General features: G+C 42.2%; 1 protein-coding gene across 3 annotated transcripts in view; it reads right to left on the reverse strand.

Annotated features, from left to right (window-relative positions):
* Window positions 1-18,303, reverse strand: part of ATRN (attractin) — a 161,438-nt gene that overhangs the window by 60,931 nt on the left and 82,204 nt on the right. For all 3 annotated transcript variants that reach the window (XM_072800233.1, XM_072800235.1, XM_072800234.1), the window contains exons 13-20: window positions 17,185-17,306; window positions 15,988-16,126; window positions 14,152-14,342; window positions 11,123-11,342; window positions 9,540-9,725; window positions 8,515-8,748; window positions 3,536-3,673; window positions 1,016-1,109 (exon numbers count right to left, since the gene is read on the reverse strand). In XM_072800233.1, the coding sequence (XP_072656334.1) occupies window positions 1,016-1,109; window positions 3,536-3,673; window positions 8,515-8,748; window positions 9,540-9,725; window positions 11,123-11,342; window positions 14,152-14,342; window positions 15,988-16,126; window positions 17,185-17,306 (1,324 nt within the window). The remainder of the gene's footprint in view (window positions 1-1,015; window positions 1,110-3,535; window positions 3,674-8,514; window positions 8,749-9,539; window positions 9,726-11,122; window positions 11,343-14,151; window positions 14,343-15,987; window positions 16,127-17,184; window positions 17,307-18,303) is intronic.

The following is an 18,303-nucleotide window of genomic DNA, read 5'->3' on the forward strand; positions in this document are numbered from 1 at the left end:
ATAAACTATAAAATGCAGACAGAGCAATTCCTTCCTTGAACATCATGATCAACATCTCAACCACTGATGACCTCATTATTAGTGTTTTTTGAAAAAAAAAAAACAAAAACCAAAGTTTACTAATGAGGTACCTGCTTGTATCAGCCCAATGTTGTGATACTACTAAACATCTCTCTCTCTTAAGTCTCTTCTTGAGAGAATGAGTAAACCTGGAGCATGTGTTTTATGAGGTTTTCTGGTGAGGCAGATAGATATATATTTGTCAGGGAACAATCTCTTGTTTCAACTCACCAAGGCACTAAAAACAATTATTGCTAGTCCTGCTATTGATAGGGAAACTGAGGCTCAGCTCAGTTAAGTGATATGTCTCAAGAGTGCTCTGCTTCATCGCGGCAGAGCCGGGACTAAAACTCTGTGTCTATCTGACGCTATCTGCATCTTCATGTATGGGAACTCCAGACTCTTCCCTGGAAGATGTCTAACATACTTCACCACGTAAAATGCTAGAACAGGGAGTGTTGATGAGCCTCTCCAAGCCAGAGGATCATCTCCACTATTAGACAACCAAAATGCTAAATAAAAGATTGTCCTGGAATACCAACTCTTCCAGCTCTTTCTCAGGAAAGGGTGCAATCTCCTGATATGACAAAAACTGAACAATGGTTGAAGTTAAAAGACTCATCCAAGTCAGCAACACAGGAAATGTCAGTGTCACTCAAACATAAAAATGTGAACTGAAGAGCCATCAAGGAATTGCTGCTGAACTTGTGACCTCCTCAGTTTGGAGGCTAACTGAATGAGACCTGTTGAAATAGAAAAGGCAGAATTCCGAATTCATCAACCTGGGGATCCCCCAGAGACCATGACAAAAGGGCACAGGGAAGGGGTGGCTCTTGTGGTCCAGCAGCTTCATAGCCCCTTGACCTTCCTGGCTGTACAGACCTAGCTGGCCTGGCTCTCAGTCACTAAATCCAGGTGTGGCCTGTGGCAGAGGTCCCAGGAGTGTGGTACTCACAGCTGGCACTCGTCCCCCTTGACGCCCTTGGTGGTGCAGAAGCACTTGCCCGTGTTGGTGTTACAGAGAGAGGCATGCCCATTGCACTTGCATGCTGGAGAGAAGGAAAAGGAATGGAGGTCACAATTGGCTTAAAAGATTACCACTATCACAGAAAACACATAATTTTATCTGAATTGGATTTGATAGGAAAGGTAGATTAAAATGAAAGCATTTAATGGATAAGATTCAAGTTTTCCAGCTAATGATTTATCTCAAATAATGTTAAGGTAACATTAAAAGAAGCAAAGTCCAAGGACAGGAGGAAAGTAGAGTGCTGGTTTCCACTGCCATCTGAAGCAACCATTTTGATCTAATTTTATCTTTACAATAGGCTGTTTTGCACTATGATGACTCTTTCATTCAACCAGTAAACATTTATTTTATTTTTTAAAAAAGATTTTATTTATTTATTCATGAGAGACAGAGAGAGAGAGAGAGAGAGAGAGAGAGAGAAAGAGAGAGAGAGAGGAGAGAGAGAGAGGCAAAGACACAGGCAGAGGGAGAAGCAGGCTCCATACAGGAAGCCTTATGTGGGACTCGATCCCAGGTCTCCAGGATCAGGCCCTGGGCAGAAGGCGGCGCTAAACCACTGAGCCACCCGGGCTGCCCCCAGTAAACATTTATGAAGCATCTCTAGTGTACCAGCTGCTGGGTATGGGGACACAGACACAGGCCCTGCCCCCACAGAGATGCTCTGAGCAATAACTGCCCCCGAGGGGGAGGCTTGATTTGGCTGCACTCAGCCTCAGATGAGGTGCCTCCTCCACAAAGGCCATGTTTCAAATCCTAGCAGGGCTCAGAAGTGGGGTGAAACTGCAATGGTAGGTCAGTGTTTCAGAGGCCTTACAGGACACACCACCCTGGCTTTCTCTTTGGCTTCTGCAGAAAACTCCTGTCACCTCCTCCTCTAGCCATCAACTCATCACCTTCTTTATCCAACACATAAGTGTGAACCAGGACACATTTTATTTGCCAGGTAAAACGTGTCTTTTGCTCAATACCTTTTCACCTTACACTTTATTTTTCTGTAAATAAATTAACGGCATTGTACTTTAAAAATAAATCCAGGGGAAAAAATAAACCACATCCAGGTTCCCTGTGTGGCCACATGTTGCAGTAAGTCTTTGGGCAGGGGGTCTTATGCACAGTCCCCACCCAGTAATGCCAAGTACTGTGACTACTGTCAAACTCATGAATTCCAGTCACAAGGACTAGGAAAATGTTTTTATTAAAAAACCTTTTAATTGGAGCAGGAAATGTTCTTTAAGAGTGGTGGGAAATAGTAAAAGAGTACTTACGACTGCCTACATTTCCTGAGGGCTTACTATGTGTCATGCACTGCTCTGACCACTTCCATTTCAACCACCAACCTTTTATCCCCATTTTACGGATGAGGAAACTGAATCCCAGAGAGGTTAAGGGATATACTGCTAAAATGCCAGCTCTCTCTTGACTTCTCTGGGATCAGATTCTCAAGGGCCATGCTAAGGAGTTTGGAGGTGGGATTTGGGGAGGAGGTAGAGATTTTCCTTTCTTATTTATTTTCCTGCTCAGAACCCGAAGGGTCTTCCCACTGGAAATAAGAACAAGCCAAAAGGCAGTTTGTCAGTCTCACTGGTCATTTAATAAAAAATGTATTAATTTACGTTCTAACACTAAAAAGTCCTTACTTGCAGGAATCCATTTGATGTGTATGGGGAAATAGGGGATGATTTAAATCTTTAAATATCCTAGAAGTACTGAGGAGTCCAGCTCCTGGTTAAAACCCTATGTGTGATTTTTCAGACCTGACCACAGGCCATTACCCAGGCTTAGCTGGCTGGCCTCCCACACCTGCCTGGGGGCAGTCTTTGAGAGGAGCTGCAATCAGGGTCTCAGGCACCCCACCACCCAGCAGAGTTCTCTCTCAGGCTTGCATTCCTACCAGGAGTCTTCATTCCTGAGTCTCTTTATCTGAGGCCTTGGGCAGACCTTTGGGAGCCTCTGCCAAGCCTCCTGGGGAAGGAGGGGGGAACCCTGAAGACACTGTCCCCACTCTCTGTCCCCAATACATTTCCCCTCGTTCTCGCCTCCCCTCTCCTCTCCAGGGTCCATGACAGGCTTTTGCTAGAGCCTTTTGTTCAGGGCTCTTCCCACCTCTGTGCGGATCCACCTGGTGCTCAGCCAGCACCCTGTCCAGGAGGGAAAGGAACGAGGGCACTCGGAGCTTTCTAGGGTTTAGGTTAAGCCTCTTGCTTTATTACCACAGTAAGTGATTAAAGGCTTAACTCTTCCATTTTTGGCTTGTTGCTTTAACTGGCTACTCTGCTACTTGGCAGCTCTGCTCACTCTCTCCCAGGCTCAATTGAGCTCATAACAAGTATGATAACAAATGCAGTATCCAAAACCAAGTGCCTTTTTCCTCCTACATACTCAAGTCAAACTGAGGACTGTGTTCCACCTGGTTTGCAATCAGTAGCCCTGAGGGATCTGACTTACGCTGACATCTTCCCCCATTGGTGGGATCACCATAGAAGCCAGATATGCAGGTCTCGCAGTGCTTGCCTGTGGTCAGGTTCTCACACTTCTCACAGATACTCTGATTAATGCATTTGCTGTGGCCATTGCACTGGCAAGCTGAAAGAAAAAGAATTTTAAGAGGCCTTTCCCGTGGTAGAACAGGGTGGAGTATGTTCCACAAGATTTACTTGCAACTATCTAAGTTCCTTATGACCTCTAAATACCTCAAAAATCATTAAAAGTGGCCCACTAAAGAGTAGTTTGAGAAATAAGATCAAAACATCCATACAGGGCTAGTCCAGGAAAATCAGAAATATACCACAGCAAGGTGAAAGTCTACAGCCATTAAAAAAATAATTTGTTGTTGTTCAGAAAAATAATGCATGTTCATGATAGTAAATTTGGAAAACATAAGTGGGGAAAATCATATTCAACTGCATCATGCAGAGAACACTGTGCACATCTGGAATTTTCAGTTCCAGGGATTTATTTTTTCTATATGGTTTTACACAGTTGTGCTCATATTAATACTCAACATTGATTTTTTTTTACTTACAGCACAATGACTTTACCACATTATTTCATCTATCATAAAACCTTAAAAGACAGAATGAGTTCTATGAATCACATAACAGCTTTTAACCATTCCCATATATTCTGATATTTAGTTTGCTTTCAATATTTTTTAGAAAAATAACCATTTTTATATATAAAAACATTTTCACAAGCGGAATTAGTTAAGATTCTTGATGCACACAGGACTTTACACCTAGAAAGGCATATGAAACTTGAACTTCTCAGGACTGCTTAGGACAGCTGTTCAGGCTGTGCACTGCAGACTCTAGTGGGGCCACTCACAGAATACACAATCTACACCACTGTAGGCAGAAGACTGGAATTTGCAAATCTGTCTTTCTCCCCCTGCTTCACTGAGATACTACTGACACATAATATTGCATAAAGAATGTAATGCATTGATTTGATACACTTAAATATTGCAAAACGATTACTACCCACAGTGTTAGCAAATGCTTGCATCATGTCACATAACTATTTCTTTTTTGTGATGTGAACATGTAAGGTTTACTTTTTTTTTAGCAACTTTTGCAGATCTCTGTTGGTTGATAAATGTGATACAGCTTTCTGCCATCGTGGCAACTTTCCAATAGCCTTCCACCTATTGTTCACCCACCTGTTTTCTACCCCATTCCTGCAGGTATTTGAGTTGTTCTATATAGACTGCAAGTGAGAGACTTCAAAATGACTATAGCAGTTATTATTGCACCAAAAATACTTAAGAGGTGTGGGAAATGCAAGTTGTTCCTGTGAAGATGAACAACTGTATATGTATCAAAAGGCACAACACACACACAAAAAGCATACCTAAAACCATTTACCAATAAAATTTGTATTCTGGTTCAAGATAAAAAGACTAGAAAAATGCTTCTCTTTTTCTCTTCCTCTTCAAAATCCCACTGAAATTAACCAGAAAAATGTAAAAACAAGGATAAATCAACTAGAATATGGGGTAAGAGGAAACGGTCCTATCAGATGCACTGAGACATACTTCTGAATTACTGAGCAATTTCTAGAAATTGTAAAACAGTGTCAATCTGACAGAGAAAGAGGAGTTGAGACATCTGTCTCCTAATGTAGAAGGAGGGAACAGTCAAAGCAATGAGATGGACTTTACCAACTGACACCTGAGCAATCCAGCTGAGGCTGGAAGACAGAGCAGGCCTCCAGAAAGGGGTAGACAGCAAGAAGTGCCTCCTGACCAGCTCTGCATCTGTTCAGTCTCACACTGTATACAAAAATAAACCCAAAATGGGATTATGGATGACCTAAATATAAGAGAAAAATCTATGAAACTTTAAAAAGAAAACATAGGAGTAAATCTTTGTGATCCTTGGTTAGCTAGGCACAGATTTCTTAGCTACCATACCAAAAGCCCATGGTATAAAAAAACACTGATACCTTGGATTTCACAAATTTAGAACTTTTATATATCAAAAAATATCACCAAAAAATAAAAAAAATAAAAATAAAAAACCCACAGAATGGGAGAAAGTATTTGCAAATCACATGATCAATAAGGAACATGTACCTAGACTTCATAAAGAATTCTACAGGTCAATAAAAAACAAAAAAAAATTAAAATGGGCAAAGAATTCGAATAGACATTTCTCCAAAGAAGACACAGATGGCCTGTAAGATGCTCGACTTCATCAGTCTAGAGAAATGCAAATCAAAACCAGAGATATAATTTCTCACACACTGTATCTGATATCAAAAAAAAGGACACAAGTATTAATGTGTGGAGAAGTTGCAACCTTTTCAGACTGGCCAGTGATGTTGAAAATGGTACTGTTATTTTGGAAAACCTCGTGCCTTATTCCTCATTCCCACCCCCAGCCCTAGGTGATCACTAAGCTATTTTTTTGTCTTCATATATTTGCTCTTTTTTGGATATTTCATATAAATGACATCATATAATATGCAGTCTGCATCTGACTGCTTCTGAGGCTCATCTGTGTCAGAGACTACAGTACTCCCCCCCGCCCATTATCATCTAGCAGTATTCCATCATATGAAGATATCACATTTTGTTTATCCATTCACCAGGTGACAGACACTGGTTATTTCCACTTGTATTATGAATAACGTTGCTATGAGCATTCACTGCAAGTTTTGTGTGGACGTGTGTTTTCAATTCTCTTGGATATATACTGGGCCATATGATAACTCTATGTTTAACTTTCTGAGAAACTGCCAAACTGTTTTGCAGAGTGGCCGCACCATTTTACATTCCTTCCAGCAATATGTGAGGGTTCCAATTTCTCCAATGTTGTTGAACATCTTTTCCTGTGCTTTTGGCCATTTGTGTATCTTCTCTGGAGAAATGTCTATTTCAATCCTTTACCCATTTCTTTTTTTTTTTTTTTTTTTTTTTTTTTTAATTTTTATTTATTTATGATAGTCACAGAGACAGAGAGAGAGAGAGAGAGAGGCAGAGACACAGGCAGAGGGAGAAGCAGGCTCCATGCACCGGGAGCCCGATGTGGGATTCGATCCGGAGTCTCCAGGATCGCGCCCTGGGCCAAAGGCAGGCGCCAAACCGCTGCGCCACCCAGGGATCCCCCTTTACCCATTTCTTAATTGGGTTGTCTTTTTGCTGCTGAGTTTTAAGAGTTCTTTGTAAGTATTCTAGACATTAGACTCTCCCAAATTTGCAAGTATTTTCTCCCATTCTGTGGGCTGCCATTTCTTTTTTTCTTTTTTCTTTATGATAGTCACACAGTTTGAGAGAGAGAGAGGCAGAGACATAGGCAGAGGGAGAAGCAGGCTCCATGCACCGGGAGCCCGACGTGGGATTTGATCCCGGGTCTCCAGGATCGCGCCCCGGGCCAAAGGCAGGCGCCAAACCGCTGCGCCACCCAGGGATCCCTGGGCTGCCATTTCACCTCCTATATTCTCAATATTAATAAAAATGCACCGACTTAAATATTTCATGAATCAAACTAGTAGATAAGAAACAGAATTATAGATCCTTTGACATCTTAGAAAAAAAAGGGAACACAGAAAATTTGTTTGGTAGACAAAAGACTGGTTTCTTATCTTATTTTACATTTCCCTGCTTTGTTTCCTTTTCTGAGAAAGACTTCTTAACATCCTTTGCCCACTTTTTTTTTTTTTTTAAAGACTTTATTTATTCATGAGAGACACAGAGAAAGAGAGGCAGAGACACATGCAGAGGGAGAAGCAGGCTCCCTGTGGGGAGCCTGATGTGGGACTCAATCCCAGGACCTGGGATCACCACCTGAGCCAAAGTTCAATCACTGAACCACCCAGGTGCTCCTGCCCACTTCTTCTGTTGAGCTGACAGGGCTTTTTTTCTGGAGGGCAGAGGTTTACATACTCTGAATGATAATCACTTATTACACGCACAGCAGAAATGTTCCTCCAGCCTGTCTCTTGCCTTTTACCATTGCTCACAGTGGTCTTTCCCTTACAGAAGTCCTCACAAAGAGCCCTGTTGCCAGTGGCACCTCAGACAGACTCTTGGGGAAGTTCCTACTCACTAACCTCCTGGGGGTCTTAGCACCTGCCTAACCTCCCCCAACTGTTCTGGAGGCCCATCAGCACATTCCTGAGTATTTACTGCAAGTCTGAATCAAAGGCCAATTTCTCAGGGCAGCCTCCCCAGCAGGTGTAGACTCAGGCTGTAGGCTAACTCATGGTCTATTCCTTCTGGTACCAACTACTGGAAAGAAGAGTGGGGAAGAGAACAGAGGGAGAGTGGGAGGGAAGAAAGGACACAGAGGAGGCAGATAGGCTTAATTTTTCCTCTTGCCAAAAGGGATAGGGACCTTCTTCCCTCTCCTTTTTCTTACAATTTTTCAAGAACCTGTATTTACAAATCCTTTCTCTGGGGGAAAAAATCCTTTCTCTATTCCTTTGACATGTATATGTATGCAAATCTTTTTTAAAAAACTAAATAAGCCTCTAGTCAGCACAACAATCCAGGAATGTTTTTCTTAAGGGCTTGGGAGCCATCACTTTGAAATGTAAACACCAATGAAGACAGTACCCTATATCCCTGTCACTTTGGGAATTCAGTCTTAGGTGCATTTGTGCCAAACTAACAATCATCTGCTTGCCATAAAGATACAAGAAATTTTATTGTTTTGGATAAAGGCAATCAACTAACACAGGTGGCCATCCCAAATACCAGGTAAATTCATAATGAACTATGAAAGAAGGTACAGCAAATGGTGCTGTCAAACCCTCTCATATGAGGACAAGTTATTCATCTTAAGAACATTTATATAATGGATTGTATGTGCCTGGATATTTAAAAGGGTGATATTTCTCTCTGTTTCTGCAATCTTACCAGTGGACTGCCTGTAGGGTGCACTACAGTCTGGTTTGATTTTTGGATACACAAGACATCTTACCTGGACAATGAATGAAAGACCAGTTGTATCTGCTGTCCTCCAGGCACATGCTGGAATTGAGAAGGGGCTGTGGGTAGGAATTTCCTGCAGGGGCCTGAGAAGGCATCTTCACTGGTCCTTTATAAGAGCCCTCTATGCATTTCCCTTTGCCAGTATTGCTGGGATCGGTGCACCAGCCGCAGCCTGGCTGCTCCAAGCAATGGCTGCAGGTACAGTAGCCCGAACAATTTTCAGCTGTAAAAGAATACAAGTTACCATTCACTACCACAGGTAGCTTTGAATTCATTGTATTAAATTACCTTTTTAAAAAAGTTTTTAAAAAATGTATTCATTTAACTAATCTCTATGCCCAACATGGGGCTTGAACTTACCACCTCAAGATCAAGAGACGTATGCTCTTCTGACTGAACCAGGCAGGCACTCCTAAATTACCTTCTATTTAAAGACTATTCTGTCAGTCAAAATTCCTATTCTGAGGTGACTGCTTAAATGACACAATAAATTTAAAGAGCCCCCCCCAAAATTTAAAGAGCCCCAAATCTTGCCCAACATAGAAAAGCGGTTTCTCCCTTCCTCTATTAATCCCAGGATGTGGACGATGAAGGGGGCTTAGCAGAAAGCACTTATTTCATGAATCAGGAAAGGAAGATGTGTAGACATTACATGGGTTGAGCAATATGATCCTAAAGCTGGGCAAGCTATTTCTGTACTCTGTCCTACAGTACTTGCTTTTTTAAAAAGTTTTTACTTATTTGAGGGGGGAGGTGAGGAGGGGCAAAGGGAAAGAATTTCCAGCAGATGCCCCCTGAACACAGAGCCCAAGGCAGGGCTCAATCTCCTGACCCTGAGTTCACAAAATGAGTCAGAATCAAGAGTCAGATGCTTAACTGACTGAGCCACCCAGTGCCCCTACAGGGCTTGATCTTGCATGAAGGTTCTCCTCGGGCAGTCTCTGATCTTGTCCTTAGAATGTTCAGAGGCTGACAGCACTGCCCCACAGCGGGAGCTGCACCCTCTTCACTTACGGGGGCAGCTGCTCATGGTGTACCACTCCATACACTGGCCAAAAGGGAAGGAGGCCACATAGGCATTGGAGTCCACACACTGCTTCATGTTGCTGCACCACATGCACTCAGAGCTGCCACTGGTGCACTCGCCACACGCTGTCCGCAGGGCACACGGCGTCCGGCACTGCTTGGCGCTGTGGTTCGCTGAAAAGAAACCCAAAAGAGACAGACACTTAGAGCTCTCACCATGTTGGCTAAGATCAAGGGCTTTCAGGATAGGTTATGATCCATTAGTGTGCCATGAAATCAAACCAGTGGGCTACATTAAATGTAGGAGAAAACAGAAAACACAGAGTCACCATGTACTGGTTAGTCAAGTATATTCAGACACTTGGGAAAAAACTCTTTTCAAAGAGCATTAAGGACAGATATGAGGAAATAAGCTAATCTTTCCATAAGAGTAGTTTTTTTTTAAAGATTTTATGTATTTATTCATGAGACAGAGAGAGAGAGACAGAGAGAGAGAGAGACAGAGAGAGACAGAGACATAGGCAGAGGGAGAAGCAGGTTCCCTGTAGGGACCCCAATTCGGGACTTGATCCCCAGACCCAGGATCATGCCCTGAGCCGAAGGCAGATGCTCAACCGCTGAGCCATCCAGGCCTCCCAAGAGTAGCAGTTCTAAAACTCATTACAATATATGGGACTCAGGATGAACTTCAGGGGTTTTAAAATCCACCTGAACATGAAACTTGTATCTTTTCGGGGGGGGGGGGGGGGGGGGGAGACGGACCACCACATTCACTAAATGCAGCACCAAAGCATTTAGGACTCCAAATGGCTGAAAAACTTCCCTACAGGAAGTTTAGAAACTATATTTTAGTAGGACGCTTACAGGGCTATGGATTTTTGTCTACACCTCTGTACTCTTCAGACAACTTACAATACCTTCCTACAATGAGACACGGTGTCATCGGAGTGCAGTGTCCCAAAAAGCACCCACAGAACTCCACCTACTGTGTGTGAGTCCCTCTGCAGGAGTAAGATGCTTGTCTCTGTGCTGCAGGTGCTGCCCCCGTGCTGCCCATGGCAAGCCTGAATGTAGCCCAGTGGAGAGACATGAACCTGAGGAGCTATTTGTTGTGTAGTCCTCAGCACTGTCCTATAGCTCTAGCGTGGGTCAGGTTAGCTTCTGCTATCATGTAACCGCTCTCACTTTTCTACCTACTGACACTTTTCTTTGTACTGTCCCTGCAGTGACCTGCATGCATTTTTATCTTTTCTCTGCATTTTCTGTTCTTTCTTCCAGTGTTTCTCTGCCAACCTCAGGACATTGGCCTTTCAGAGTAATTCTCAGTATGTTTTATGGTCAACATACCAATCAATCTCACTGTTAATTAGAATGTTAGGTTCTCTGAGTAGTGTTATGCTTATGGCTCATACTATTCAGGGCAGTATAGTATGGCTCATACTATACTCTGCTTCATATGCTTGAAATCAATACCTCATCTGTTATCTCACACCTTTCAACATTTCACTATGCCTCTGACAGTTTCTCTTTCAGTGAACCTCCAATGACACACTATTCACCCATATACTTACCAGGCCTTTCACAGACACTACCATTGAGTGGGTTGATGCAGGTTGCAGCCTTCAAGCCCCGAGTACTGGGTTCTGACAAGATTCCACAGAATCCAGCATCACTGGGCTCAGATGGCATCCACTGTAGCAAACTATTTGTGAATGGGGACATATCTTCCCAGCACCAGTACGACACATTGATCTTCCGAAGGCCAACCCAAGGGGTTAAGGTGAGCTTGGACTATAGGCAAAAGAGACACAGCTTTGAATACAAGCAACATCTTGAGCAAAAGTGCCTTACAGATAAAAACCACTAAGTTACAGATAAAGGAAAGTCTCCCCATCCCAATTCAGCCATGGCAGATTAGGACAGACTATCATTTCTAATGTTACATATCATGCCTGGCATTTCAATATGGCCATTTTACAAAGGACAGAAATATAACTCAGAGAAGATAAAACCTTCAGAGATTAGTGGCAAAGCAGTAATTAAGTCCCTAAAGTACTATACTGTAATGACAGATGTTATAAAGAGATGGCCATCCCCTAACATTGGTTTAAATAATAACTCATACACGAAGTCATCTTACCAATATTTATGAAATACTGGTTATATGCCTATCCTAGGATCATTATTTAAGCCTATGTTGGGGCTTTGGCCAGTTCAGATGATTGAAGATTCCCGCTTTCAGCTGGGGTGTGCTGGCTGGCATTGAATTTTCTAGGGAATAATAGGGGAGCAAACCTTTGGGGAGTCTGTGTTTTCTGTTCTACTAAAATTTCCTTCTCATTACAATTTTAAAAATTTATAAATCAAAGTACAAAGTTTAGTCCAGAAATGGAAGATATTCCTAGTATTGACAGTTATAAAACAAAATGTAAAATGTATTTCTATTTTTGAGAGGAAAAAATACATTTGCCAATTAAAGACCTAAAAGGGATAAACACACCCAGAAGTTATTTTTAGTTGTAATAAGTAGGCTCCATGCTCAACATGGGGCTTGAACTCACAACCCTAAGAACAACACTTGAGCTGAGATCAAGAGTCAGTCAGATGCTTAACCGACTGAGCCACCCAGGTGCCTCAAGTGATATTTATTTTCTGATTTTAATGCTAGTAACTTCTAAATTTCCTTTGAAATATGTATTCTTTAAGGAAAGAAAGATAATCAAAACTAGTATCTCTTAAATTAAAAAAAAAAATTTTAGGTAGGCTCAATGTCCAATGTGGGGCTTACACTCACAACCCTGAAATTAAGAGTCGCATGCTCTACTGATTGAGCCAGCCAGGTACCCCAAACTTAATACCTTTTAAAGTCCTTCAATATCTTCCACTGGCTTTCATGACAAAATTCATAGCAATTAGCATTACACACAAGGCCTCTCAGGATCTGGCCTTGATCTCTTGTGAGGCTCGGAAATAAGAACCCCCTTCCCCCAGCCTACACCAGCCATGCAAACATACCAGCAGCTCATCCCTCAATTTCTGCATCTTGCATGTGGGGGTAACAAGGCAAAGACAGTGCTTCCCTCTCCACCTTCCCACTCCCTCTCTCATCTTCAGGGGTTACTTCTCTGGCTGTCTACCAGCTAGCCTTTACCCTACAGGCCGGGTCCAGTGCTCATGCTTGTTCTTCCGTGCAAGCCTGGGCTCTAGGTCTAGACTTGCAGCTATGGAAGCACATATGTTATAGTTGTCTTTCGTCTGTAAGTCTCACAAGACTGTGAATTCCTGTTGTTCAAATGTGCTCCCAACAGACCTGAGTAGGCAGAACCTGCTGGAGCTAGAAAACTAAAAGAAGAGGGAAGAGGGACCAGGAGATATATCTATATATCTGTGGCCAGCTGGGAGAGCAGGACCCTTCTAATCAGGTGTTCTTTCAAAAACACTGAATTGGGGGGTCATTGGTAATGTGAAAGGCCGTAAGTCCTCAATTTTCTGAGAGAGTGACTATAGGTAAGACCAACCAACAGCCAAGGACAAAACATTAGAAGAGGCCCATATTTGGGGGTGAGAAAAGAGAAACAACAAACCTCTAACAGAAATTATAAAATGTGAAAAAGCTTTCAAAATATCATAAAACATCAAATGGGGGCCATAATGTCCCGAGGTTACATTTATAGCATATTACCAATGTGTAGCTGTCTATACCATACCAAAGTTACACTGGAGAAAAGACCAATTGGAGAAAAATAAAATACTATAGGGCTCTTGCCACTAGTATCACAACAGGTGGTATACCGAGGCCAATACAGCCAGGACTCAGACCACACTTTCTGTGTCCTTCCCTGAAGAAGGCTGCACCCAATGAAATGCTGCTCATTCCTCCTTCCTGCCTGATGAAAAACATTTCCCCCGAAGAGCTCTGTACGAAAGCCAATACTGTTGAAAAAGATTTTGTCTTGTAAATACCTACTTAACTGAGAGTAGGACCACAGTTCTAGGGTTTTGGACCCAAAAAAGGGCAAAATGTGGTTGTGGAATATTAACAACAAGCCACTTGAAAGCACAGGGAAGACAGGAAGAGAATTTGGGGCCTTTCTGTGCTCAGAAACTCTTGATAAGAAGGTGACCTCTCCTCTGGAGCTGGCCAGACCTAAAAAAGACTTAATGAACATCTAGTCCTTAAGGTGATCACTATTAATTATTACATACTGTAACAATATCTGAAATGTGACAGACTCAAGTGGCTTCATTCAACCTAGTTCATCAGTAGTGACATCCCTTCTCCTTCTCCCCAAGCAGAACACAGGGAACAAACAGATACGAAAGCATCAACTGATGTCACAAGGATACGTGACACACATGTTACTATTTAATACACATGTAATTATTCATTTATACTCTAATCTAATAGATATGACTAATAAAATGTTAACAATTTTAAGGTAAGAAAGAAAGCATTAAAGGAAGAGATTCTGATGGTGCTGAACCCCGGTCTACTATGCTCATACTATGACTCTGCTTGCCAGGCATACCACAGGGAAGCTGCACTGGAGCTCTCAGTACAAGGGTGGGTACTAGAAGCTTAAGATCTAGGTTAACTCACCATGCTCTGTGATGACTGCATTATTCTCAGCTGCTTAAGGACAAATTCTACCTTCTTCTGGGTTGTAAGAGAAGCCAAAAAGGCATTGTGGTTTCTACAGGACAATTTAGCATTGTCATAATTCTCCTTGGCAGTAGTAATTTTCAAACACGAGTTTCCAACCAAATGCCAGCCAATGCCACAGATATTTTCTTTTGTAAAGGAGGGAGAAAAAAAAGAGTTTTAGAAATCATACAAAACTACTACGTTACCAGTTCAAATCACCTGAAAGGTTTTTGCAATTTGAATTCCATAGTACTTCTCTAGGATGTGGTGAGGGTATCCCACACATTACTGAAGACCAATGAAGAATATAAGAATGTTAGACTTCACCAGTCCTATTTCCTGGATCTCAAGAGGCATATTCTAAGGTCAACTCTTTATGTCTTGGAGGAAGAAATCTTAGGTGCCAATGCTAGATTTCTAAACCCCCCTTTGAAGGACAATTAGAAATAAGACTAAAATCCTAAGTAAAGAACAGAAAAATGAATATGCATATTGAAAGGGTGGGGAAGAAAACCAGAGGGTGGAAATGAGTTGGTGAGTAAACAAGACTACAGTCTTCCAAAGATGCATTGTTTTCACATCAAGTGGAAGGTAAAATCAAGGGTACAAAATATCCCAAAAGTGAGGTGGAAAGATACTTTTTAGGAAAAAAAAAAAAAACCCTAAAACAAAACAACCCCAAAGTGATACAGGTGCAGCACACAAGGCAAGACTGTAACATGCTCCTGTGATTGCCCTGAATCCACCCAGTTCAGCTCTGTGCCCTGAAATGCACAGAAGCTATGTATGTTTCCTGGAAGACAGGGAATGAGCAGGACAACTCTGCCAGAACCAAGTACCCTGGAGACACCACCAACAATGCCCATTACCAGTCAATGAAGTAAGTGGAAAGTGCCATAGGAAAGGGATCATTTAAGAGCACATCAAGATCTGCTCTGCCAAGTGTGGCATCAGTATCACTATTCATTAAAAGGTAGATTCTAGGGCCCCACCCCCAATGAGTACCAGAATCTGACTTCTGACAAGACTCCCAGGTACTCTGCAGTGCACTGAAGTTTGATGCAATGAGATAAAGAATGAGAAGCTCACACTCATGCAAGCTGAATCAAGTACTTTCAAAGGATATTCAAATGGAGACTAGCAGACCCTGCTACCCTGGGCATGCTTCATCTGCCATGCAGAACCAAAGATGTCCCCTTTCTTCAAAATCCTGGTTGGGCAAATATATTACAGAACTCTTGTTGTGGTTGTCTGGCCTGAGGCCTCAACTCTCTTTCATCTTGAACACCTCAGATGGCATAAACTGAGGTATTCAGGACAGGAGATCACCTCAGGGAGTGCTACTGATAAAAGCATCTCTCCTCCTTCATGCCAGAAGGTGCCTAGTCCCAGTGGTCTGTAAGAAGTACTCTTCATAAAGTGTCCCGCAGACTGGCTGCCAAGGCTGTTGCATTCTACTGCCAGGTGACTATAGCAGAGATGAATGAGGACAATGGAGCAGGCTTGATGATATGGAGCTAAGCTGTCATTCCATTCTCCAGAGCAGCAGATGATACTTCACTTTATTTCAAAGCACAGGAGGAGCAAATGCTTAAGAACTCTATTTTCATTTTTTTTAAATAACAATAGTGATATGGGGAATGAATGGATAAAATAAATTTGTTCCTTCTGCTGGATTCAATCAAGGCTGCACAGTATTGGGTGTGTGTGTATGTGTGTGTGTGTGTGTGTGTGTGTGTGTGTGTGTAGTCTCTGGACCCACACATATTAAGACGCCCCTACAAGGCCTACCAGGCAGGGCAATGCACTCCTGATTCCGGGGCTCCCACTGGCAGTTCTGGTCCAGGGCACAGCTCCTGCAGCTGGTCTTCTTGTTACAGTAGTACATGGGGTTATCCTTGGGACAATTCTCATATCTGGAAATGGAGATCTAGAACACAGTGGGCAAAAGCTTTTCTTTTAATACATGGACAGAACTCCAACTGAGGATAAATAGAATACTAAAATCAACAAAATCTAATTGAGGAAGCAAATTACAAATAAATTAATTAATTAATCAATCAAAGAAATAAGATGCAGATGAAGTGGCCCTGCAGTGAAAACAGTATGCTGAAATCTTCTGCACAGGGCATGCCTGACCCAGCAAGGAGGCAATATGCTCTTTTAAATACCATGCTTTAACCTACTTTACTGTAAAGTGGTGGTGTTCAACCTGCTGCTTTTCAAACGCCTCCCAAACAGACTGAAACTTTTATATTTTATGAACTGCTTTATAGAATAAACTGTCAAAAACTACGCTGAATCACTGTACCTTTTTTTGCCCTATAACCTGAATTTAAAAAATCACAAATGGTGGGACACCTGGGTGGCTCAGCAGTTGAGTGTCTGCCTTTGGCTCAGGGCATGGTCCTGGAGTCCCGGGATTGAGTCCCACATTGGGCTTCCTGCAGGGAGCCTGCTTCTCTCTCAGCCTGTGTCTCTGCCTCTCTCTGTGTGTCTCTCATGAATAAATAAACAAAATCTTTAAAAAATAAAATTTAAATTTAAAAAATCACAAATGGTGAGCATAAATTATATTGAGCCAAGATATAAGACAAGGAGATTTTGTTAAGTCATCTCATTCACCTTCAGTCTCAAGTTCTAACTTGCTTCCAAAAGCTTGTACAGCTAGAGTGAGGTCACCATGACAAGCCTCACACCAAGCATCTAGGATCTAGCTATAGCCATGCCTACCTAGGGAGAAGGGAGTACACAGAATAACAGTCCTGCCTTCTTCTAAAATACTACATACCAATCCTTGTGGCTAGGAGGACCTTTGAAATTAGGATGTTTATAGCATCCCTTCCAATAATAAACTCCAAACCTACACTAGAGGTCTTAAAAATATCTCTGGGATAGTATTTATATCATACACACTACAATCTTACACCGAACCGCTCCCCCTGGAGTGTTTTCATCCTCTGCAACCCTTGAACAGTGACCCCTGACCTGGCCTTCTGTGCAGCTGTGGTTCACAGGGACACAATGGTCACTGCACCAGTGGCAGTCATTGGTGTTGGCTGTGCAGCTGTAACAATCCGTGTGCTGGTCACATCTGTCATGGTCAAGGGCTATGAAAAGAAGAAAAACTTATCAACTATGACCGCTTCTCCTTAGAAAAGTCACAGGCTATTTACAGCTGCTGTTGAGCACAATCTGAGACTAAGATTTAAAAAAAAAAAAAAAAAAAAAAAAAGGTAACAAGGGTCAGGAAATAAAAACTGGCAGGAAAATATATTGGTGTGTTCGGGTTAAAATAACATTTAGAAATAAGTAAACAATCTGAAGAAACACTATTTTGTAAACCTCCTCACCCCTGACAAAAGTACACAGAGAGGGAAAAACAAAGATAGGTTAATTTAATTCAATGATAGTGAGATATAATAGAAGTAGGTGTGGTTCTCTGAATACTTCTCTTCCCAAGAAAAAAAGCAACTAGCAAATAGAATGAATACCAAGAGTTGCCTGAGAGCCAAACAAAGTAATGCAGAAGACCAAGCCATTCCTCCCATCTACAAACGCAAGGCTAATCTGTACACAGGAAGCAGACAGCACCACAGAACCCCAAAGGAGGCACTAGGCCAAGCTACAACCTGTACACATGTCTGTAAGAGTACAAGTTTGAGACCTTCTGGGCTACTACAGATCTGCTGTATCTCCTATTGACCCTAGACAGGTCAAGTTCAGCAACAAGAGAGGCTGCACAACCTGTTGCTTTATCTACCAATCCACTTGTGGACATGGCACATGGTAGAACCCATGGGCAAGACAAGGTAGGGCTGACCCCCACAAAGCACTCTCCTTAGGTTACTCTACCTGCCCTGGTCATCAGTTCAATGACTGGGCCCATACACAAGGCAAAGTAACCAGGGATGTGACATTTGAGATGAGTTCATAGCAAAGGGGTTCATGTTGAACCACCTGAGGTAATTAAATATTATTTCCAATAATCTTGGACATTTAACTTGAACTTTTACAATTTGGTTTAAAAAAAAACAACCCCAATTTCACAGATTTTATCCCTTTGAAGAGACAGTGTCTAAACCGACCAAGTTCTGGTCCTCTTAG

Source organism: Canis lupus, chromosome 26 (genome assembly GCF_048164855.1).
Source record: "Canis lupus baileyi chromosome 26, mCanLup2.hap1, whole genome shotgun sequence".
NCBI classification, from domain to species: Eukaryota; Metazoa; Chordata; class Mammalia; order Carnivora; family Canidae; genus Canis; species Canis lupus.